At 43.1% G+C, this 23,457-nt stretch overlaps 2 protein-coding genes across 3 annotated transcripts in view; both read left to right on the top strand.

Annotated features, from left to right (window-relative positions):
• Positions 1–6,730, top strand: part of FAM114A2 (family with sequence similarity 114 member A2) — a 39,414-nt gene extending 32,684 nt beyond the window's left edge. The window contains exon 14 of the mRNA XM_066590447.1: positions 3,397–6,730. Coding sequence (XP_066446544.1) covers positions 3,397–3,483 — 87 coding nt within the window. The 3' untranslated portion in view covers positions 3,484–6,730. The remainder of the gene's footprint in view (positions 1–3,396) is intronic.
• A 3,594-nt stretch (positions 6,731–10,324) lies between these two features.
• On the top strand, positions 10,325–17,078 carry LOC136611150 (uncharacterized). 2 transcript variants are annotated; one of them, XM_066590445.1, is made up of 6 exons: positions 10,359–10,437; positions 12,489–12,531; positions 12,655–13,032; positions 13,795–13,928; positions 15,221–15,268; positions 16,903–17,078. In XM_066590445.1, exons 3-6 carry the CDS (start codon positions 12,894–12,896, stop codon positions 16,930–16,932), a joined length of 351 nt encoding a protein of 116 aa, XP_066446542.1. In that variant the 5' UTR covers positions 10,359–10,437; positions 12,489–12,531; positions 12,655–12,893; the 3' UTR covers positions 16,933–17,078. The 2 variants fall into 2 exon arrangements, with proteins under 2 accessions (XP_066446543.1, XP_066446542.1); XM_066590446.1 differs by lacking the exon at positions 12,655–13,032 and having other exon boundaries at positions 10,325–10,437.
• Positions 17,079–23,457: the final 6,379 nt, after the last annotated feature.

Here is a 23,457-nt window from a genome sequence, read left to right as displayed (position 1 = left end):
GTTGTATTTTTCAATGTTGCTATTTGAAGTACCATATAATGTACTGAAAAACTAACAAAATTCTAGATGGAGTAAAATGAAAAAAAAATGACATTCCGCCATCTTTCAGTGCGTTTTGTTTCTACGGCGCACAAACTGCAACAAAAATGACATAATAACTTCATTCTATGGGTCAGTACGATTACTACGATACCAAACGTGTATAGGTTTTTTTTTTTGGTTTTTTTTGCTGCAGTACTTGTATTTTTTTTCAAACACATTCATTTTTTAAAAAATATTTTCTGCTACATCTTCTGCACGCAATAACTTTTTCATTTTTCCATAGACGTAGTTGAGCAAGGCCTCATTTTTGTGGGATGTCCTGTAGTTTATGTTAGTACCAATTCAGAATGTATATGACTTTTTGATTGCTTTTTATAGCATTTTTTCGGGGGGACAGGGTGACTGACTGAAAAAGTGCATTTCTGGCGTTCTTTATTTTTTTTTCGGACTACGTTCACCGTGTGGGGTAAATAATGCACTAGTTTGATAGATCGGACTTTTACGGACGCGGCGATACCAAATATGTATTTTTCTTTTAGGATTTAAATTTTTTTTATTATAGATATGACAAAAAGAGGGGTGATTTCAAATTTTATTACTTTTTTTTTTACAATAAATAAAACTTTATTGATCCTATTTTTACATGAATTCACTCACACCCATTCATGAATTCATGAATGGGTGAGTGAGGGCTGCCTCTGATTGGCTCAGGGGCAGCTCTCAGCTGTCCCTGCGCTGAGCCAATCAGAGGCAGCCCTCACTCACCCATTCATGAATTCATGAATGGGTGTGAGTGAGGGATGCCTCTGATTGGTCAGGCTGTGACCAATCAGAGGCATCTCATTCAGCAGGCGGGGATTTTAAATCAGGAGAACTGCAGCCTGCCGCGCTGAACTCCGTCTGCCAGGACCAGGTAAGTATATATATATTTTTTATTTTTACACATTTCTGGATGAATTGCAGGGAAGGGCTTATATATTTAACCCCTTCCCGACAATTCATCCCGCGATCGCCGGCAGCCCATTGCTTTCAATGGAGTCGGCTGTATTGCCAGCTCCATTGAATTCAATGGGCTAACATCGTTCTGCCGGGACCAGGTAAGTATATATATATATTTTTTATTTTTACACATTTCTGGATGAATTGTAGGGAAGGGCTTATATATTTAAGCCCTTCCCGACAATTCATCCCGCGTACGCCGGCAACCCATTGCTTTCAGTAGAGCCGGCTGTATTGCCGGCTCCATTGAATTCAATGGGCTAACATCGTTCTTCTCTGCCACAGCTGTTACAGCTATGTCAGAGGAGAACGATCTTTACGCTGACAGTGGGAGGAAAGTTCGACTCGAGTAACGAGCACCCGAGCATTTTGGTGCTCGCTCATCTCTAATAAATAAAGACTAGAGTTCATCCCGCAGAAAACAAGGCCTTCTAGGGCTCTGGCAATTGAAAAAAAAATTAATACAGCTCTTGGAATGTGGCGTCACAAAAGCGAACCTTTAAGAAAAAAAATGTTTTAAATGTACAAAAATAGCAGAACATAAAAAAACTGTATAAACTCGGTATCGCTGGAATCGTGTGACTCAGAGAATAATGATGTCACACTATTTATTCTGCACGCCTAACGCCGTAAAAAATGGAATCCAAAAAACAAATGGCAGAATTTCTTTTTTTTTCCCCCAATCTCCCTGCAATTTTTTTTTTTTACAAAAGTTATACAATACATTATATATACCCAAAAATGATGCCATCAAAAAGTACAACTTGTACAGCAAAAAACAAGCCCTCATATGTCTGTGTCAATGGAAAAAGGAAAAAGTTATGGCTCTTGGAACGCGACTGCAAAATTAGTTGAACTTAAATGATTGGCCCATTTTAAAAACCTGCCCTAGTGGGTACGACAGGGGGGTAAGAAACCCGCCACTGAAGGGGTTAAATGTACTTTATGGGGTCGCAAGAGGTGCATGGAGCTAGGGAAGTGGAGTCCATACCTGGCAGCTATCCGCTGTTGCAGACAGCTGCCAGTGACCGCCACTATCGCAATCAGCTGTATAAAATATTTAGATGCTGCAGTCAAACTGTGTCTAAGCAGGCAGCAGGGGAAGGAGGCAGTAATATATTGTGCAATACTGAAGTACTGCAATATGTAATAGAAGCGATCAAGTATTTGCAAGTTCAGATCCCAAGTTCAGAATCGCAATGATTCTCCGCTCGTGGACACGGGGCCGGCGCTTTCCATAGCAATGCTATGAAAAGCTTCAGACGGCGTGATTCGCTGGCGTTTTATCACGTCCGTAGACAGGGGGCCTTAATGTTTGCACAGTGTGAGTCAGTAAGAGGTTGTGGTTTTGGCTTAGATTACCAGTCATGTTACAAGACGTGTTAGAAGGTTGGACATTGACTTTATATGAAGTGCCTTTCCAATAGGTGGCGCTTCCGAGGCATTATACCATCTCCCATTTGACTATCAAGTAATGTGATAACAGTGCCACACTGATCGTTTGGACCAATTGCTGGGATTAATATGGCTGGCAATGCGAAAACCGTAAAACACCAGTCGGACCTCTCTTTAGGGTGCCTGACTGTGTCTAAGAACCAGGCTGCCAACCCAAAGCTGTGCAATCTCCGGTGCAGCCATTTGGGCAGAGTGCCATAAAAGCATGACTCATGGTTTCCGTAAAAAGGTGTATCACCCACCAGTCATTATGGGGTCAAGATGTATGTTGGTCCAATCCTGGTATGGTCGACCATCTCTAGTGTCTGCAACCCTAAAGACTGTCTCACACGAACGGATTTCTATTATGGAATGCAGGGTTGGCGTCCGCACGGAGGATTCGCAGCAAATGGCATGTATTGAAATTCGCTTTTTCCTTCACACTTGCCGGAACGAATTGCGTATTCCACCAGCAGAGGAAAAATCGCAGCATGCTTTATTTTGTTGTGGACTCTGCGCGGACGGCCTCCATTGAAGTGAATGGAGGCCTTCCAACCCACAGCCCACCTGCAGTTGACATTGTGGGCACCTGCGTCATCACCCAGCGATGATGTGGGACATACAAATATTTAGAAAAAAAAACAAACCTGTATTGTGCGTGACCGACGGTGAGTGTTCGCGGTCATCCACAGTACACGAATAGCAGGTATGCAGGGTCACAGCCGGAACCCGCATGCAGAACCCGGATTGTTCGTGTGAGGCTGGCCCTCACCATGGTGATTGTTTTGCCTTCTCCTCCGGTATCTATTCTTTCTAGTGTTCTTTATGACATTTTATGGTGAAATTTTGGTGAAATTCCAATGCATTAATGTGCCGTCCTTCTCAGACGTGCTGACCGCTCTCTCCCCTTCCTCCCCGCAGGCATCAAACAGCGCTTCCTATATACAAGATGCATTCCAGCTTCTGCTTCCTGTACTTGAAGTCTCCCACATCCAGAACAGGACATAATCTTGGAGCACCTCGGGCAAGATCTTCATCTCTGATTTCTCTTCTTAGGTCCTAACCCAGCGCTTCCCAGAAACCCTGTAGTCTGTGATATGTGTTTAACCTGCAGCAGGTTCGAAAAACAAAGAAGCAAAAACAGAATTTTCAAGAAAAAAGAGCAGAAATCTATTTTTCATATATGTTATATGTGTGTGGATATGTGAGCTCTGCACTTGACTGTTAGCTTTCTGAAATTAAAGGGGTATTCATATGACTGACCTGGGGTGGGACAGTCAGGACTCCCATCTGTCACTAAAAAATGGGGTCCATTTCCTGTTTAGTGCGGTCAGCCCTGCACTAAAATCCGTAGCTCTATGGAAACTGCTGACTACATTGGTCATGTATCGTATTGGTAATGTCTATGAAAATCCTCTTAATACAGGGGAATTCAAGAAGAACGGTGCAAAAGTATTTGTACATGAAGTGACATCCAACAGCCAGAAGGACTTGAAAACTTTTTAATGCACCTTATAGATGTTCGGTTTGGGTTCCATTGGTGACCTGGCAGATGTTAAGTCAGCAGTCCAGTGCAGCCTGAGAACATCCCAGCATATCTTCTGTTATCAATTTCACTGCAGTGGAGAGTCATTGTTTTAGGCCATCTAGTGTCACCAACGGGACCCACATCACACATCAGTAAGGGTCATTAAAGACTGGAAGACTTCTATCGTTTCATGTCATTCTGGCTGTTGGATGTCACTTCATCAATGAAGAAATCCGCTCCCCATTCTTTTTGAATCGCCCTGTAGATTCCAATAAGGGGAACCTATCACCAGGTTTCAGCCTTCTAAGTGATGGATCCCCGTCGATCAACTATTAATGACCCATCCTGAGGATGAGTCTTCAATAGATTAGTGGTGGAAAAACCCTTTAAAGCTGGTCAAGCACTAGAGATATTTAGAAGGCTGAAAGGTGACCTTAGGCCATCAGCATTATTGCGTGATTGATATCTGCCACTGCTTGGCTTCTGTCGGAAAGTTGATCTGCCATGTTGGTGTTTTTTTTTTTCGTTTCTTGGTGAGTGCTGTAGTTGAAACGTTCTCCCGTCAATGGCAGTCCGAGCCAAGCGACAGATATTGGCAGAGATCGATCAGTGATTTGTATTTTTAAAGGCTATGGACACATTTTGGAGGCAAACTACAGTCTAAATGTCAATAGGAGATCGGTCAGTGAGGCTGGACTGACACTTGGATTTCTGCCCTCATCTCTCCTCTCCTGCATCTTATATTTAGCTGATTTATGACCACAACAAAGATATACATTTTGTTGTAGTCATAAATTAGGTGCAGGAGAGGAGAGAGCGGAGGGAAGCCAAACTGCCAGTCCAGCCTCACTAACGCATCTCCTACTAAGGCTTAAACTGCAGTTTCTATATACAGTGATATGTAGAAGCTGCAGAAGATAAAAGCTGCAACATTTTTAATTAAACCCGATTTGCAAAAATGATTGTCGGACCAAAATGTATGCATTTAAGTGAAAACAATTGACTCCAAAGGTGTTTGTAGCCTTTAAGTTATGGCATTGTCATCCAAGATGACAATCCGGCATGACAAATCATCCAGAAAGCCTCCAACTGAAATCCCCAATATTACGGCCAGCCTAATGTCACTGATTTCATTGGAGTTTAACCAGGAGTGATTTGTCATCAAAGATGATTGTGTGTAAACCTAGAGCTGAAATGGTGGGACTTAGTGGTGACATCTGTGCTGCCGTAAGTATAGCATGAACATTCACAAGCAATATGGGACTCCCCAGCTGGTATGAAACTCAGAAGCTGCACTTGTAAGCCATTGTGTGACTAGTAGTGCCAATGCAACCTCTATACTGCCTCCTGTAGGTCTGTTCTTGACTTGTAGACAGACCTGAGTACTGTATGGTAATGAAGTTCACACGTTTGCACTAGGGTTAGACCTCATCCAATCCCATTTCTGGCAAAGCACATCAAAACTGCGCTGTGTGAACGCGGACCATAAAGCGCTGGTTCTCCATTGATCTGCATTAAAAAGCTACTACAGCCTAATCGCCAGCTACAGTCACATGACGCAACTTTTTAGGATCTTTAGGGTCACTTTTACTATCATTTTGTAGTATCGTATTGGGGTGAAATCTAAGGGATAACCGGCAAAATTTGCAACAAAGACTTATTCCACATTCTTCAGGTTCTGTTCATGTTTCGATATAATGGGTTTGTATATATAAAACGCCAAACAGCATTATAAAATGTTGCATGTAATCTTCTCTGCCGTAATCTGATTATGTATAATTTTTGTCGACATGTGCCACCCCTGTCTACAGGTTGTGTGTGATATTGCAGCTCATCTCCATTCACTTCAGTGGAGCTGAGATGCAATACCAGACACAACCCATGGAGAGGAGTGGCGCTGTTTCTGGAAAGAAGTAGCCATTTTGTTTCTATTTCTGGACAACCCCTTTAAGACAGATCAGAGCCAGGGTAGAACTTGCGGCAGGTACATGGCTCTAAAGGGGTTTATCTCGCTACAGACAGTGACAGAATAAAGCATGTATGAAGGTCCAGTCGGTGGAGGCTCGCTTGAACAACATGACCTCTTTTTGGCTCCACTTGACCTGTTTCGGTGGCCTCATGTTGACCATTGACTATGATGGTCTGACCAAGCAGAGCTGAAGTGGCTCTTTAATATTAGCGATCCGCTTTGGTCACAGCAGACCTCTCCTGATGGGACGTTATTGCGAATCCTTCTCTCTGCCTGGTTCAGCTTAATGTAAGGTAGGTGCCTGTTGGGATTTTCTGTTGCTCGTGGTTTGGGCTGCTTGAATCTCTTGACGGGTTCACTTTAAGTTCCCAGAGTCTCAGTAAGTGGTGTGTGAATAAGTTAAGGACATGCAGGACGGCATCCATAAAATGACAGGTGAAGCCGGCGTGGGGACAGGACTGCAGCTTGCAGATGGGGGACATTCATGCTCCATATTTGCATCTAGTCATTCAGAAACAAAATCCAGGATTACTGATAAAGTTGTTACACGGATTCCCTTAGTTTGGTGTAATTACCAACTGCGGGTTCAGTCCAGAGGGGTCAGGATCTCAGTACAACTATGCCAAACATCTCCCCTGTTGCCACATCTTCTAGAATCTCATCCTACTAATAGCTCAGGAGGAAATCTGTATTTTTCTGTATGTATATTTATACTTGTATGGATATAAAACCTGAAATAAACCTGTTTAATGAGGTAACGTGTGATTGGCTGATTGGAGTGATGGAGGGCTGCGACGTCCCACTGATACTAAAGTTGTGTCCCCGTGGTATTACATCTGCAGTGCCAGCCTCAGCTTAGATGGTACCCTGTGCACAATTGGTTTGGCAACTCCCCATCATAAGAATTAAATTCTGTATAGATGTAAGACTGCTAATGTATCTCACGTTGGCGGGTTGCTGCTCTAATGAGTCATGCAGATATACTATTTGCATAGCGAAGCTTCATTCATACTGAATGGTGGTCACTCTACACAAATACTACAGCAGCACCTGGCGATTTGCAGTACAAGTGTAGCGCGCCATCCTTCAAGAATGATGATGGTACACTTGTAAATTGTATGTGCAGAAAGCAGCAAGATGGCAGCATACCTACACCAGATCAGTGAATACTGTACCAGAACCAAGCTCATAACATAAATAAGGCGCCAGAATAATGCTCAGTACATAAATACAATGCCAGTACCAAACTCAATGCATAGATACAGCACTAGAACCAAACTCGGTACATAAATACAGTAGCGGGACTAAGCTATTCTGTTGCAGAGATGTCAGCGGAATATCTGGTACCTTGGACCATCAGAGAGGAAGAGACAGAGTCCAGAGAAGGAGGATTCCTGTACCTCCACAAGACACTGCCTGACGGAGGAAGATCATCTGGATGGGTGGACCTAAGGGACACAATCACCCCTGTCCTACAACTGCCTTGTGCTCCTCTATCAGCTGGTGCCTGCTCCCCTGTGCAACCACATATAGCTAAGGCTGGCCATGTACATACAGAATATCTCTCAACTTTTTTTGGAGGGAGGGGGGATTCGGAATAATTTGCTCATATTTTGGTAAAAGACACTGAAGAATTATTGTCAAATTGAAGGTCTTATACACTTGTTAGTATTTCAGATGTGTGATGTGTTGATCTAAAGTATAATTTGGCACCTATAGACTGCTAGGGGCACTCAGAGGTACAGAATGTGCCCATAACTTTATACAGAGGTTTTTGCTGGAGGATTCATAGGAGGTCATGTATTTATAATCTCATCATAGACAATGGTGGCATGTTGGTCAGATACTCCGCCAATGTACAGTCAGCAGAGGGTCCAGCCACTGGGAACTCTGCTGATTATTAGCATGAAGTTGCAATTTCGGCTTGGCATTACTATGCCACCAATGTCTAAAATGAGACGATCAACTATCTTATAGTTCTGGAGAGAGCTCCTAGAAAAACTCCTAAAAAATGTTTTTTTCTAGCTGTCTAACCAACACAGGTTCTTAAACTGCTTTGACCCTCTGATTTTTTTTTTTTTTTTACTGTTCCAAGGGGTGTTTAGCAGGAGCATCAGAAAATTGATGTAATAAGATACATCTATCGGACATAACATTAAAACCACCTGCCTAATATTGTGCTCCGACCCTTAGAGACCTGGATGCTAAAAGACCTCTAAAGTTGTCCATTGCCAACAAGATGTTGGCAGCACATTCTGCAATTTGTGAGGTGTGTCGTCAATTAAACTAGCTTTATTCATTTTAATTAATTAAGTTGAATTAAGCTTGATTAAGCTGAGATCTGGAGAATTTGGAAGGCAAGTCATCACCTTGAACTCTTGATCGTGTTCCATTTCTGGACAGTTTTTGGAGTTTGGCTGGTTTGCATAATCCTGCTGAAAGAGGGCACTGCCATTAACAAATCTCACTGACTTGAAGAGGGGTACATGGTCTGTACAACTTTTAGTTAGGTGCAATGAGTCAAAGTAACTTCCTCGTGAATCTCAGGACCTACCATAGTGCATCTGGGTGCCATCTCCTACCCAGATAAATGACTTTCATGTAAAAGAAAATTCATCAGGCCAGGTTACCTTCTTCCAATGTTCCATGGTCCAGTTCTGCTGCTCACATGCCCATTCTACGTAGGCATTTTAAGCAGTGGACAGTAGTCAGCATGGGCACTCTAACCAGTCTGTGACTACACTGCTCCATATAATTGAAATTCATACACTATCCTACCAAAAGTAATTGGACACCTGAGCAAAAATCAAATGTATTTATTTCCATATGTTAATATATAGTGGGGTATTCTTTGGCCATAATGACATTGGATTGTCTCCGTGGCATACTTTCTACTAACGTCTAATACACTTCTGCTGGCATTTCCCTCCATTCATCCTGCAAGTTCTCTCAAAGTAGATGCACTGGCCCGTCTGGAGGGGTATAAGATGTTTCGCCATTGGATAGTTGAGTAATGGAAGAACGTTCTATGGAGTGACGAATCACACAACTCCATCTTCACATCAGATGGCTGTACCTCACTGTGGGGGAGCCGGGGGAACACCTTTTGCCTGAGTGTGTTGTGCCAACAGTTAAGTATGCCAGAGGTTTCATTATGGTCTGGGGATGTTTTACGTGGCATGGTCTCGGTCCATTGGTTGCAGTGACAAGAACCATGAACATAGAGGTGTACCTTGATATTCTTGACAATAATGTGCTGCCGACAATGTGGTAATACTCTGGGAATGGTCGGCCATACTTCCAACAGGACAACGCACCTTGTCGCAAGTCCAACACTCTTTTATATTGGTTTGAGATTATGGATGTTCCACAATTGGACCGGCCTACACAGAGTCCCGACCTGAACCCTACTACTAACATCTTTGGGACGAACTGAAACATCTGGGCTTGAAGTAGAAGAAACCGCATCACAGATGTCCTTTTGATGCAATTTCAAGTACGACGTTTATTCAACATGGACACATATGGGTTCCATAAGTATGAAAAATGTTTCGAACTGCTTGTCCTTCGTCAGGCTTAAACCCTTTGCAATCTAATTTTGGATTCAGGGTTTCCTATGGGGCGTTCTCCTTCTGCCATTATATAATGGTGCCATCTGCTGGCTAGAGCCAGTACTGCAGTAGGCGACATGCTGAAGAGGCCCCCGACAACAGAGCGAACAGTAATCTACAGTAAGAATACCCTGCCGCACATCATCCGAAATCGGAGCTGTACAGCCTTCAATCAAAATGTCTTTAGACGTCAGACAGTGGACTGGAAAAGGTTAAATAAAACAAAAATATAATGAATAATTATGACATTTCCAGAATTTATTCTATAGACATATCACAAGCAACACACAATACAAATCAAATCAGTCTTTGGGGTATAGAGAACACTGCAAGAAGGAGGTAAGTAATAAAATGTAGTTCTTGTTCTTCCCCTGACGGTGAGTCAACAATATCAGAACAATGACAGGAACATAAAAGCATAAGTACAAATCTTGGCTGGTGTAGTTGATGAAGCAATCACACGGAAAGCACTGGTATGTAAGACCTGTGTAAACCATGTGAGGGGGGCAAATTTACAGAAAAAGGGAGGGAAAGGAACAGAAAAATATTAATTAGGAAATTTCTGTTAATGGGATCTTTCCAACGATTGAGAGACATTAATGTTTCATTATCCGACATCAGCATACTAAATTCACATGAGAAGGTCTGCAAAAAGTTTTACAAAAAGTGTCTGCAAAGTCATTGTTAGGAGGCTGATGCAGGGATTCAGGAGGCAACTCCTTGATCTACCAGTATGACAAGTTTTATGGGTGTAGGCCGATTATCTGAACCCACCCTTTACAGTTTTTAATTGGTATCACTCACGGTTTGTCCTTAGTGACTACAGAGAAGCAAAGCTTGAAACCTCGAGACAGGTAACTACAAAATCTCCTACTTTCCTGAGTTTTGGTAGGAAGGAATAATCTGATCATGATGTGAAGTTTTAGTATAAAATAGTCGTCACCTTGAACTCCTGTCATGTTCCTCACACCATTCCTGACCATTGTTTGCAGTGGGGCAGGGTGCATTATTCTTCTGAAAGAGGGCACTACCATTGGGCAATACTGCTGTCGTGAAGGGGGTACTTGTCTGTACAATGTTTAGGTAGGAGATACTTGTCAAAGTAGCATCCACTTGAATGTCAGGACACAGGTTCCCAGCAGAACATTGCCCTGGGCATGACACTGCCTCTATCGGCTCGCCCTCTTCCCATAGTGTATTCTGGTGCCATTCCTTCCTCAAGCAAGTGACGCACATGCAAATCCACATGATGCAAGAGAAAACATGATTCCTCGGACCAGGCCCGAAATACATATATCTGGCCCCTCCATAATTGGCTATAACTGTCTTGTATTTGTCTCACATGTTATGTCTTCACTGTGGATGCACTGTGCAAATTGTCTTGTTACTAGTTATGTGTATTGCACAGCTGCAGCATGTAAGAGGTTAATGTCTGTGAATGTTTTGGATATGTCTGGGAAATGTAACATTTTGTTGTGTCACGTGAGCATGACTGACATATGTGATTGCAAGGTATGAGAGTGAGCTCTTCTTCACTAAGCCTGGTACAGTTAAGAAGGAGTGAGTGCCGGCCGCATAGGGTTACCTTCAACCCACATGTGGTGAAGAATGGAGGAGAAAGAGAGGTTTCCTGGAGGTCTATTCCCAGGACCCCTACCCTAAAAGAGAGTGAGAGAGGAGTCATACAGATAACTCGACTGTAGGCCCGGGGTCATCATGAGTTTTCCTCCCTGACCTCCTTCATTTGTTTTCCTGCACTGGTGTGTGAAATTGACCACAGAGAATTGTAAACCTGTGTCAAGAAAGTGATTGCAAGTAAAGTTCCAGTTGCTGACCATTCCCAGCATTCATCATATTCATATAACCATGAAGTTCATGCGTGTTTCGTAAGAACCAGGCAGCAGTTGAAAAATGCTGAACCCTGGGGGTCAAGATACTCTCCTAGTAACTTACTACACATTGTCTGCCTAAAAGAGGAGCAAGGGGCACCCAAAATATCCATTAGCCACTACAGGTGTCTATTAGGAAAGGAGGCTGCATTTGCCTATTATGGCAACAGGAGAAAGGCACTAAAAGTTCCCCTGAATGAACCACACAATTTTTGGGGAAATGCATTCTAATGATGAAGGAGTGACTGGCAGAAAAGAAATCTATTATGCAGGGCAAAATAGTGGACAATGAAAGGGTTTAGACATTGATAAGTGAGGGCGCCCTTATCAGGACGGTAGCTACACTTGTTGGCAGACAGTATGTAATGTTATACACATTTATAATTATTTGATTATTAATGGTTTTATGGGACTTTTTTAAAGGAAGAGATAAAAGTTATGTTTTAATAGGTTTTTTAAATTTTTTTTTTTTTATGTTTTTGATTGCATGTCCAGTAGATATTTGCTTATCAAGTAAAAACTATTTAAGAGGGTTGTGCCAAGATAGAAAGGTTATCCCCTATTCACAGGATAGTGGATAACTTTGTGACCCATGGGGTGTGACCAGAGGCGTAACTTGAAGCTCCCGGGCCCCAATGCAAAACCTGTAACGGGGCCCACAACTATAATGCTTAACTCATAGTACTGGGCTCCCTATATGGATAAGAGAGGCCTTATGGGCCCCCTAAGGCTCCTGGGCCCGGGTGCAACCGCATCCCCTGCATCCCCTATAGTTACACCCCTGGGTGTGACTGCTGGGAACCCCACACCAATCCTGTGAATTCAGATCCCAAATGTCCCTGCATGAATGGAGCAGCGGTCAAACATATTTTCGATTCAGCAGAGCTAATATTGCAGGGAGGTATGGAACTTGGCAAAAAGCCCCTCATAATGTTTTGCAACTTCCTGGACCTTTTGAAACATGAGAAAGGGATATTAGGTACAACGACTATCTAAGATGTTATATTTTTTTCTAGGCATAAACTAAGACTTCCTCCAAGATGTCAAGTATTATGAAATGTAAGTATTTGGAGCAGTCAAACATGCTATGATCCTGACATTGACTTATATTATATGCCGTAATGATAATAAGTGTAAAGCCAATGTCACAGTTCACAATGATTAATATTACATTTTAATTAGGGTTTTCAGCTGTTTCCTTGATACGAATGAAGCACAGCCAAGAGTATGAACCCACCAAAGTCATAGGCAGCTGGGATACCCATTCTGGCTTCACCACTAATTTTTGGCTGATACTGGTGTTCCTTCCTTTGGCTGCTGTGTTTGGGCTCCTCCATCGGCACCGGGACAGCAGGTAGTAGGGCTGGTGATACCACACTCATCATAGGTGGAAGACTCAAGAAGTGTGCCCGGCTGCACAGATGGTCCTTCTTTGCCCGAGCAAAAGGAATATAATCCCCAGCTCTCCACATTTTGCAGTCCAAACTGGTTTATTAAGTATTCTTACAGCTTCGAGCAAGTCAGCAATCGGTGGGCAGACCAGTAGTCATAGCAGGAAATGTAGGTGTATATAATTTCCTCCCTACTCTCTTCTCTCATTACTGGACTTCACAATGACCTGGTCTGTTAGCCCTTGGTGAGCTATTTCTTTGCGCTGCACCTTCTATACATCTAGAGACAGAGTTGCTATATTAGCATCTCTGCCTATCAGCCATAGGAACTGTGCCACTAAGATGTTGCCTTGGCTATATCCACTTCCTGATCTCACTAGACGTCTTGCCATACAAAATTTAAAGCAACAGAACACCAATGATATGCACAGATTTGTTAACCCTCACAGCAATATCCACTGTACATGTACAGCAAGGGTGCATGGGGTGTGTATGAAGCAGGCTCAGCAGCCCACACTTAACACAGCAGGTACCTGCAGATACTGTAGTTCCAATCCTGGCCGTTCGACCCCTTGGATGCTGCTGTCAATGTTGACCGTGACATCTAAGTGGTTAGACAGAGGAAGAGGGCCCCTCTTATTTAGCAATGGATACCACCTGACCAACAAAGCCAAGAGGCCACAACAATCAGATGGTGTTCTCTTTGCATCAGGGCTACAAGCATCTGAGTGGTGATGCCAGGAGAACAGCACCTGAACTCTGTGGCCTCTGACTAGCTGCTGCAGTCAGGTGGTATTCATTCCTAAACAAGCATCTGGAGGGCTGGCTCTTCGGAGCAGATGACAGGTAAGTCTAATATATTTGCAGCCAGACTTGGTTGCCATTTTTTTTATTGCCCTGGATTTTAATTGGTTTCTGTTAACTCTTTCAGTTTTTGGGAAAGATGATGATAAAGATAAGGACAAGGATAAGGACAAACACAAGACAGAAGACAAGGACAAACACAAGTCAGAAGATAAAGGCAAAAAGGATAAAAAGGAAAAGAAGAAGAAGAAGGAGAAAAAGGTGCAAAAAATTATAAAGATTGATTTCTCACTTCATTGACCAAACAATAACACCATACTGTGCTTGACTAAGACGACACAGTTAATTGGAGAAGGGTGGTAATTCTGGTGGTGACGAGGTTAATACTAACTTTCCTGGTAGTCGAAATGTTCATGTCAACATCACTGGTGGTCTGAATCAAAGGAAAAACATGTATGGTAGCATGTTATATATGTGATGTGGGCAATGATGCAGATTACTGCCCTTTACTGCCCTGAAGCCAGCAGTAGGAAAGTGCCGGGGCTGAGCCTCGTTGCCCGGTAGTAACATGGTCAACGAAGAGGAATGGAGACTATAATCGTGGGGGACCTACGGGAGTGAACACAGAGAAGTGCTATGTATGCCACATTTTCCATATTTTCCTGCTGGGGTTGTAGGGAAAGACCTCCCTAGCATGTGTTATGGATGTGGTCCCTGAAAAGAGGACTTGTAAAAAGAAGGGCCAAGAGATAAGATAAGAAGGGTCCAGGGAGATGACCACAAGGAGAAAAAGGGGGCAAGACTAGAGTCCCCAGAGGAAAGCCCTCTGCAGCAGACTCACAAGGTGCATATATTGTCAGAATGCTGGAGGACTACCAGTGATCCCGAGAACTGCATCCCAGTGACTGGAGCAGCGATGTACCTACTGGACCACTGCTACAGATGGTGCGCTACATCTGCAGTGCAGACAACTAATTCACTTAGATCAGTAGCTGTGCTAGATATGTAGCGTAGCCGCGGCTCAATGTGAGTCATTGGCTTAGTAGCACTATGTCTGTACATTCACTGCTATGGGACAGGCAGAAATTGATGCGCTCGGTAATGTCCATCCATCCCATAGAAGTGAATGGAGTGGTGGTCCAACATGGTCACTGCTGCTCAATTCACAGGGGTATTCAGGGGTACAATTCTTAGGACTTCCAGGGAATTTAACAGTCGGACCCCCAGTGAACAGACATTTATCTCCTTTCGTATTGATAGGGGATAAATGGCTCTGGTGGTCTCCAGTAGTATGATGGTTAATGGTAGTGCTCTGGTGGTGTAGGGAGGGAGAGGGGAAGGACGGAACTTGAGAGGTTTCTGCTTAGAATAGTGAATGTTCTTGTACAGAGGACGACATTCCAAGAATGGTATGAGAAATTCTACTTACAGTAATAAGAACGAATACGATATATCAGGCTGTGCAAGGAGTGCAATAAAAAGCTAGCGTGACCATTCTGATCTGTGTATGTAAGTATACCACTGACCTACTGTTCTTGCTTTTCTTCTAATAGGATGGAGATAAGTCCTGCAGCGATTCCAGCTCAGACAGCGATTCTGATGTAAGACTACAAACAGTCATAATAGATCACATCTCTGACAGGTTTTATCATCACACTATGATAAGGGCCAACATACTGTACAACTAAAAGGAGCTTGCTTACTGCAGACTGTGTTACTATTGAGTTCTCCCTAGTGGTGGCTGTAGGTGTCACGTGTATGGGCAGTCGACACAGGAACCCAAGTACGATGCTGACACTGGGCTTACAAATATATGTATATGTTGTTGTTGGCCGTTTAGTCATTCATGACCCTCGCGACCCTAAAGGCGAGCTCCCTCCATGTTTTTCGGTTTTGCTCTCCTTCTTTCAGTTGTGTGATATCCATGCCAGTATCAGCTCTGACAGTATCGGCCATCGTGTCCTTTTGCCACTGATCTGTCTAAGCATTTTAGACTTTTCTAGCGACTCTGCTCACATTAAATGGCCAAAATCCGTGAGCCTGAGTCCGGTCATCGTTCCCTCCGGTGATATATCGGGCCTTATATGATCCAGGACTTCTGTGCTTGTTCCTCTCACTGTCCAGGGCATACGCAGCAGCTTTCACCACCACCACAGCTCAAACACACACATATATATTACAACAAATAAATTTGGAGACTACGCTGGTAATAGAAGCTCCCGTTAATCGTTATGAAGTCATTACAGAGCCATTGGATAACCTCACTAACACTTACTAAGAATAAGCAAAACTCTAATGTGTGTAGGATGTTATAACAATCTTTTACAGATCACGAAAATTATCAATACACCTCAATTATAAAACACATAGTAGTCTCTCCAAACATTTCAACCCAGTAGTGGGGGTCACCTCCACACAGTCCGAAGGTAACGTAAATGTCCATAATCTTGTATTAGTTGCTATCCGTGTGCACATTTAGTTTTTTTTCTGAGGGCCCACCTCACTTACATATTTCTATTGTGTTTGGAACCGTAGTGCAGAAGAAGCATCTTTGGGTTGTTTTTGGGGTTCCCCAATATACATAACTACAGGACAATATGGACTCTCTGTAGTAGTTTCTATAATTGCAGTCCCTGCAGCTTTCTTGTCTCAGCGATGTCGGTTCTGACATGTTATGAGGCCACACTTCTGCCTCCTTTCTTATGCCACTGTTCCTCTCTAGAAGGTAGAAAATTTCCAAGATGGCTCCCTCAACTGCCTCCTCAAACCTCTTGCAGCTCTCTCTCCCTGCAATGCAGTCTGTCAAGGCTAAGTACCCTTGGGATTCTCTCTAGCTTGTTGCTCTCTCACCTGGTATCCGGCTCGTACGATTCCTGCCCGAATACACCAAGCCTGTGCACCTTTCTATCATTCCCAGTCCTCCAGACATCCCACCTGATCTCTGCAGCCAATCAGAAGTAAAACATAGCAGTCCATGAAGAAATACACAAAATGCAGTGATCCAAGGCAAACATGAAGTTATCTTATAAGGCTTTGTTCACACTGTAGAAACCTTGGCAGAAACATCAAATGCACATTTCAGTAGAAATAAGTATTTCTGCACAACTCTGCATCATAGCCGGTGTGAATCTACATGCATTTTTGCCTCCTTTGCATTGGACCTACAAGCTATATATCAACCTTTGTTATGTATCATTTGCTGCTTTTCTAAAATGAATTTCTGTATAATTTACAGGGAGGAAAAAAGAAAAAGGATAAACACTGACGTCTCCAACACTGACCCCGTTGGAAGAAAGCGTCGCTACTTTATGACTCCATTGCTACGTTTTGATGCCTGTATGTATTTGTATCACATCATGCTTTGTTAATGGCCGTTATGAATTTTCTAATAAAGTTAGAACTCGTTTATTACATGTTTCTTCAGTTCTTTTGTATACAGTCTCAATGCAGCAACCAGACCTGTCTTCTATACAGCTTCTCCCTGGATCTCCGTTACTTACTTCCGTCTTTCAGCCCACCCACGTATTCCTTGGGGGCCGGACTGAGAGAAGGTTTCTCTGACACGCTTGACTGTACACACCCACATGGTGCCCAAAATGTTCTTTTAAACATTCTCCTTCTGGACAGGGAGGGGGAAGTCAACAAGTTGGAGGGGCACACGGAGGGTATGTTCCTCAGGCTGCAGGTGCCTACTTTTGTACCACCAAAAAGTAATGTTGTTCATCATTGTGATCCTGCAGGCATTTACGCTAATCCAGTGAGAATCTGAATGATAATCATTCAGTATTAAAGAGCCCTAGGGCTACACATGCTGTGAGTAATTAAGTTTGTCATAGCATTGAATGTTGGCAGGGGCCAATAATGTAGCCCTATTTACCACTGAGGTGAGAGGAGGCTTTGTGCCCCTCTTGTTTAGTAGCCTGGTAAAATAGTGACCACTACAATCCCTATGGCTATGCCACCAAATAATAATTCCCCCATTATGCGCATCATAAGATAATTCCCCCCTTATGATCTGTACAGTAATAGTGCCCCCCTTGTGGTCAATACTGTAATAGTTTTCCCTCTTGTGGACTCTACAGTCATATTTCCCTCTTTGTGGCCCCTACAGTAATAGAGTCCCCTTTGTGGTCCCTTTAGTAATAAAACTTCTTTGTTCACCACAAGTGATATGTAATGTGGCTAAATAAGAGTGGCTCCCACTTTGGTGGACCTGGACCATCAATATATTACATAGCCGGCCATTCTTTTTAGTGCATAGCTGAACAAATGCAATGCATGCGGTGGGGAAGGGGGGGGGGGGAGTTATCACCTTGTCCCCCTTACTGAAATGTATGCAAGATTTTTTCATTTTGCTATAAAGTGTGTTCTTTTATAGGCTTCACATATAAGTTTCAGGGTAATATCACTATTTTTTCTTTTTTTCACATCAGTAAAAGAATGAGAAAAATATGTAATTCTGTAGCGCTGAGCTGCGAGATATCATGAAGTTACTGTTTGTGCTTAATACAAAAACTAAGAAAATTCATGAGTGCATGATGGAAGCATTGGGCGGCCAGTGTCCATCATACTCAACTGTGAAGAAAGGATATGCCGACTTTCAGCAGAGTCATTTTTCCACCCAAGATGCTCAAAGGTCTGGGAGAACCAACACCTGTGTTGGTGCCGGTGCCAATACCAATACCAATACCAGTGCCAATACCTAAAAATGTTGGATGTGTTCATTACATGGTTTGGGGAAACAGGCAAATCTCACTGAAGACAGTAGTTGAGACACTACAGATATCCAAGGAGCATGTTTGAAGCACAGATCATAAGCAATTGGATATGCACAAGGCTTTAGCTAAGTGGGTGCCAAAATGCTTGATTGCTGACCAGAAGCACACAAGTGAGCTCTTCCTAGGTGATTGTGAAGCATTTTGGGAAATCCAGTGCTAATTTCTCGGAATGTTTGGTGACTGTTGATGAAAGTTGGTTACACCACTACGATCCTGAGACCAAACAGTCCTCACAGTGGTGGTCCTCTGGATCTCTGCAGCCGAGGAAATTCAAGACACAGAAGACAGCAAGAAAGCTCATCTTTTGAATGATTTGGGGATTCCTTGCATAGACCATCCACCCTACTCACCAGATCTTGCTCCATCAGACTATTCACTCTTTCCATAGGTGGGCTATACTAAGTCAGTACTAAATCTGCCTAGTAATCAGATCAACTACCATAGGTAAAGTCTTTGACATCATATTGAACCCTTTCGTGAGCATCATGCCTAGTTAGTATCAATGAGGCTGGCACTCACTTTGGATCTCCATGGTTGATAAGAGGGTCCATAGACATATGTTGGTACTTTGCGAGTTGGGTCAAGCTTTGTTATTACTCAGTCTGACTAGCAGCTGGAAAACCCACCATAGGTATCCACCAAGAATCTAGAGGAATCTAGTAAAGTGGCCTTTGGGAGACAAAATATCTGATGTCTCTTTGGTCATAATAGATTTTCATCTAACTTTTAACCTTAATTAGTTTTCACTTGGGATGGTAGCCCTGAGGCGACACCATTTTATGTTGACTGTTTTTCGCTGAAGGGGCCTCTCTGAAGTGTAGCATAATGTTTGGTGGTAAGAATCCCTGTTTATCTGGCACTAATTGCCAAATTGCTCTGGTTTTATTCACAGGTGATAGCAGCAAAAAAACATCTGAATTCTTTTTGGAAGGGTTAAAGAGGCATCAGAAACGATGTAACGAGTGTGTTGCACTTCAGAGGAAATATGTTGAATATTAATAAAGTGTCAAGCCCTTAGTACATCTCCTTATTGGTAGGGCTGAGAACTTTTCAGCCCCCTCTTCATAAATATATAACTAAACTAAGTTTTTATCCTGGTAACAATTGGTCATTGGGGGGAAGGGGGGTGGGGGTCGGAGGGGCATCCAGGAGCTGGTTCCTCAGCGATTAGCTGGTCATTAGGGTTACTATCTTTTTGTGAAGGGTTCTCTTCATGGCTCAAATTGATTATTGGCCCTAGTGCTTTAGCTACATAAGGTATTGTAGGAGGTTGGTTCAGTTGTTTTCACCAGCCAAGCTCTTTACCCCTTCTTCAGCATTATAGAGGAGTTATGGAAATATGTAGAAGCACTTTCAGATATAGTCCCAATATCATTCTTTCTTACATAACCATTTCTCTGGAACCATTGAACCACTCAGTAGAGATGAACAATGTGATATGAACTTCCCAGATGAAAGGGGCAGTGTCTTCCACATGTGCAAATATCACTCAAGCCAACCACTTCCTGTGTTTTTAAGATAGCCTTCATTCTTCATTCCAGCAGAATGTGTTTACCCGGCTATTACTCAGTATGTACTTAAAGTTAAGTAGAAAGGAAACTCAAGTGTGATTCCAGTTAATTGATAAGGAAAAATGCTGAACCAGAATAAGTCCAAACGCTCCTTGTTAAGTCCTTGTATTTAAGGCCTCATGTTCACGGGCCCGCACAGTTTGCCCATGCAGAATCCCGCAATGGATTCCACCCGGCCCGCAGACATGAGGCCAAAAAATACAGTATACTCACCTGTCCGGACGCTGCGGGGCTCTCCTCTGTGGACTTTCTTCCTTCTGCCTGGCGTATGCGCCGTGCCGTCTTTTTTTTTTTTTTCAACTCCTGCTTTCCCGTGGTCTCGTGGCATAGATGCAGTGTCAGCTGCGACTGTATTGCGGGGCGGATGGCTTTCATTGACTTCAATAGAAGCTGTAGAAGCCATCCGTGCGGGAAAACCGCAGAAAATGGAGCATGCTGCGGGTGTTTTCCTGCGTGTGCGATCCGCGAGGATCACGCATACGGGTGACCCGCGCAGTTTTTAAAATTCTATTTTCCCCGTGGACATTGGGCCTAAGACTGCTCTCACTCTTCCAGTAGCCACCGGGAGCTGTAAGCACACGACAGTCTCCAGCCTTAATCATACAGGAAATATCGACTTCTTTTAAAATGGTGTTCATTGGAGGATTCAGCTCACCATCTAAGTATAAATCAGAGTTTTTAGTTTTGTGTGTTACATAGGAAGTCGGGCGGTTCGAAGAATAAAGAGTGGCTGGAGAACGTCAGATGACGGGTTTCAGGAAAATTTAGAAGGTCTCATAGCGAAGTGAAGATCGGTCCCCTTTCTTGATGACAATGAAATGAACTATATACAGGTGGACACATGCTGCCATGTATGGCTAAGATGCGCTCCTCCCTGGGATAAACTAACTTAAAAGTTTCTTCACCCACCATACTTGCCTACATTTGCATTGCTTACAGTTTGCATATTGTATCTTCTTTTTTGCAGTTTTGGAATACTAGGAAAATGCCAATAAAAATAAAACCAAACACAACAGGAGTCCGAAGTGGTAAGTACAGTAAGTATTAGGATTTCCTAGGTAGAAAATGAAAGCTTAACTTTTTAACTACCAGTTGCTATAAAATGTAAAATCTTGTGTATATTTTACATTTTTTTCTGCTTTCCACAATCCTGAAATGTTAGATGGCTTCCTTGAAAATGAGAGGATTACAAAGTAGCTCCTTTCTGAGATCTGCACTGATCAGTGGGGAAACCTGGCTGCATATGCTCAATTTCTCTGCAGCGCCTCTACAGGGGAACTTGAACATTACACAGATTCCCCTGAATTACCATTTTTTTAATACAAAAAGGAGTTTTCTAAAGAAGATAACTGATCTAACGCGATTGTCTATTAGGAGAGCAAAGATAAAAATTAAAAATGTTTGCCTTCAGACCTGTAATATGTTTTGCCTCATTGTTGAAATTTCGATGAGCACAACAATGGCAATATTTGGGAGATACTTGGGCATCGTGTATTAAAACTAGAGCACTTCATGTAATAGGAGATTCTGTTTGGTTGTTGAGCATTTTTTGAGCGTGTCACTCTTTATAGTTGAGGCTTAGCATCTCTAATTATATCTATATATGCCAAAATACTGTATACATATTATTGACCAAGCTCTAAACATAAAACTACGATTAACAAAAATTGAATAATTTGAAATTTTTACTGTGACTTGATTTTTTTTAGATTTTTACACTGCCTATTCTGGAGATAGATTGTATTTTTAATTTTAAAAAAACACATATAAAACTAAGATTAATATTTTATTTCTCCATTGTCATCTTTCAAACCATAAAACACAATGGGGCACATTTATAAAACCTTCAGAAACCTTCAGAAACCGCCTGGATGCGAGGCGTTTTCACAAGGAAACCGCCTCGCATTGCTGTGGGGGTTCCCTTCCTCGGTGACAGCCGTGGCAGGAGATTGTGTGTTCTCCCATTGCTTTCAATGGGGCAGCAGCAGCCCTGGCCCCATTGAAAGCAATGGAAGAAGATAGCGATCCTCTGCTGCAGCTGTGACAGCTCACCATCATGTATCCGGTTGGGAGTTATAATACCGCCGCTACGTCATCCTAATCTCCCACTTTGGGACATCACACAAGGAGGTAGGGGGAGATGTAAGGGGCTAAGTGTGTTCTTCATTTATCATTGGGCTCAACATATGGCTTTATTTCTCTATACATACAAGTAGCTGGATGTCCCCGCCTGGTCAGAAATTATTACTGGTCGGTCCAACCTGCGCACGGGGCGGCCTGTATGAGGTAGAGATGTCAGTAGGGAATATTGATGTTTTGCTAGCATGATGTACAGAATATATTGGCGCTATATAAAGATTATTATCATATACAATGTGGAATCTAGAGACATCTAGTGTTCATAGCCGGTAAAATTGTGTGAATTAGTTGTCTTTACTTTCTTTGTGCTATAACAGTATGATATAAAATGTACTTTTTCAAGGATTTACCAATGATCTAAATTGTGAAGCCAGGGCACACTGAGAGTCGTAGTTTTTTAAATTACTAGGGAGCCAGAGGTTGGACATCAGTGAAATAAGAGGCTTACAAATCAAACATGGAGAGCATACACTCATTGTCAAAAAGGACAAGCAGCTAGAAGTTCTCTCTTTGCTGAAAAACCCGGCATGCAGTTCCATCTCAGGCAGATCTACAAATGATGAGAGTTGTGGTGATTAGATGAATGGTCTTGTCACCGGAGGCCCTAAAAGTGGTTCCCCTCTTGGCCTATAAGAGGCTCTCGGAGGCCCCTTGTGTGTAGTGACCTCTTCTTCCGCTTCTGTAGAGCTTGTTGACCACTAGACGCCTCTACGATGCAGAGAAGAGATTTCACTCGTTACCAGAGTCTTAGGGCTCATGTCCACGGGCAAAATAAGAATTAAAATCCGCAGCGGATTTTAACTCTTCTCCCGCGCGCGGATCCGCACCCCATAGGGATGCATTGACCACCCGCGGGTAGATAAATACCCGCGGATCGTCAATAAAAGTGATTTTTAAAAAAATGGAGCATGAAAAAATCTGGACCATGCTCCATTTTCATGCGGGTCTCCCGCGGGGACGGCTCCCGCGGGCTTCTATTGAAGCCTATGGAAGCCGTCCGGATCCGCGGGAGACCTAAAATAGGAATTTAAAAGCATTTACTCACCCGCAGCGGGCCGGGAAGGTCTTCTCTTCCTCACGGCCGCATCTCCCTTGCTTCGGCTCGGTGGATGTGCCCGGCGCATGCGCGCGGCACGTCGACGACGTGCCGGCGACGTGCCGCCGGCGTGACGAATTCATCCGCCGGCCGAAGAAAGAAGATCCGGCCGCGACGCAGAGAAGAAACGGAGCGGATGGGAGGTGAGTTTATTCTCATTTATTCTTATTTTCAGCGCTCATGTCCGCGGGGCAGGAGGGACCCGC

This window comes from Eleutherodactylus coqui, chromosome 2 (assembly GCF_035609145.1).
Source record: "Eleutherodactylus coqui strain aEleCoq1 chromosome 2, aEleCoq1.hap1, whole genome shotgun sequence".
NCBI classification, from domain to species: domain Eukaryota; kingdom Metazoa; phylum Chordata; class Amphibia; order Anura; family Eleutherodactylidae; genus Eleutherodactylus; species Eleutherodactylus coqui.
The sequence above is the reverse complement of the archived record's forward strand: the minus strand, read 5'-3'. Positions and strand labels throughout refer to the sequence as shown.

Coding starts and splice junctions, on each gene's coding strand:
- LOC136611150 (XM_066590445.1), top strand. CDS start 12,894: ATGGTCCTTCTTTGCCCGAGCAAAAGGAATATAATCCCCAGCTCTCCA. Junction 13,033..13,794: donor CAGTAGTCATAGCAGGAAAT/GTAGGTGTATAT, acceptor TAACTCTTTCAG/TTTTTGGGAAAGATGATGAT. Junction 15,269..16,902: donor GCTCAGACAGCGATTCTGAT/GTAAGACTACAA, acceptor TATAATTTACAG/GGAGGAAAAAAGAAAAAGGA.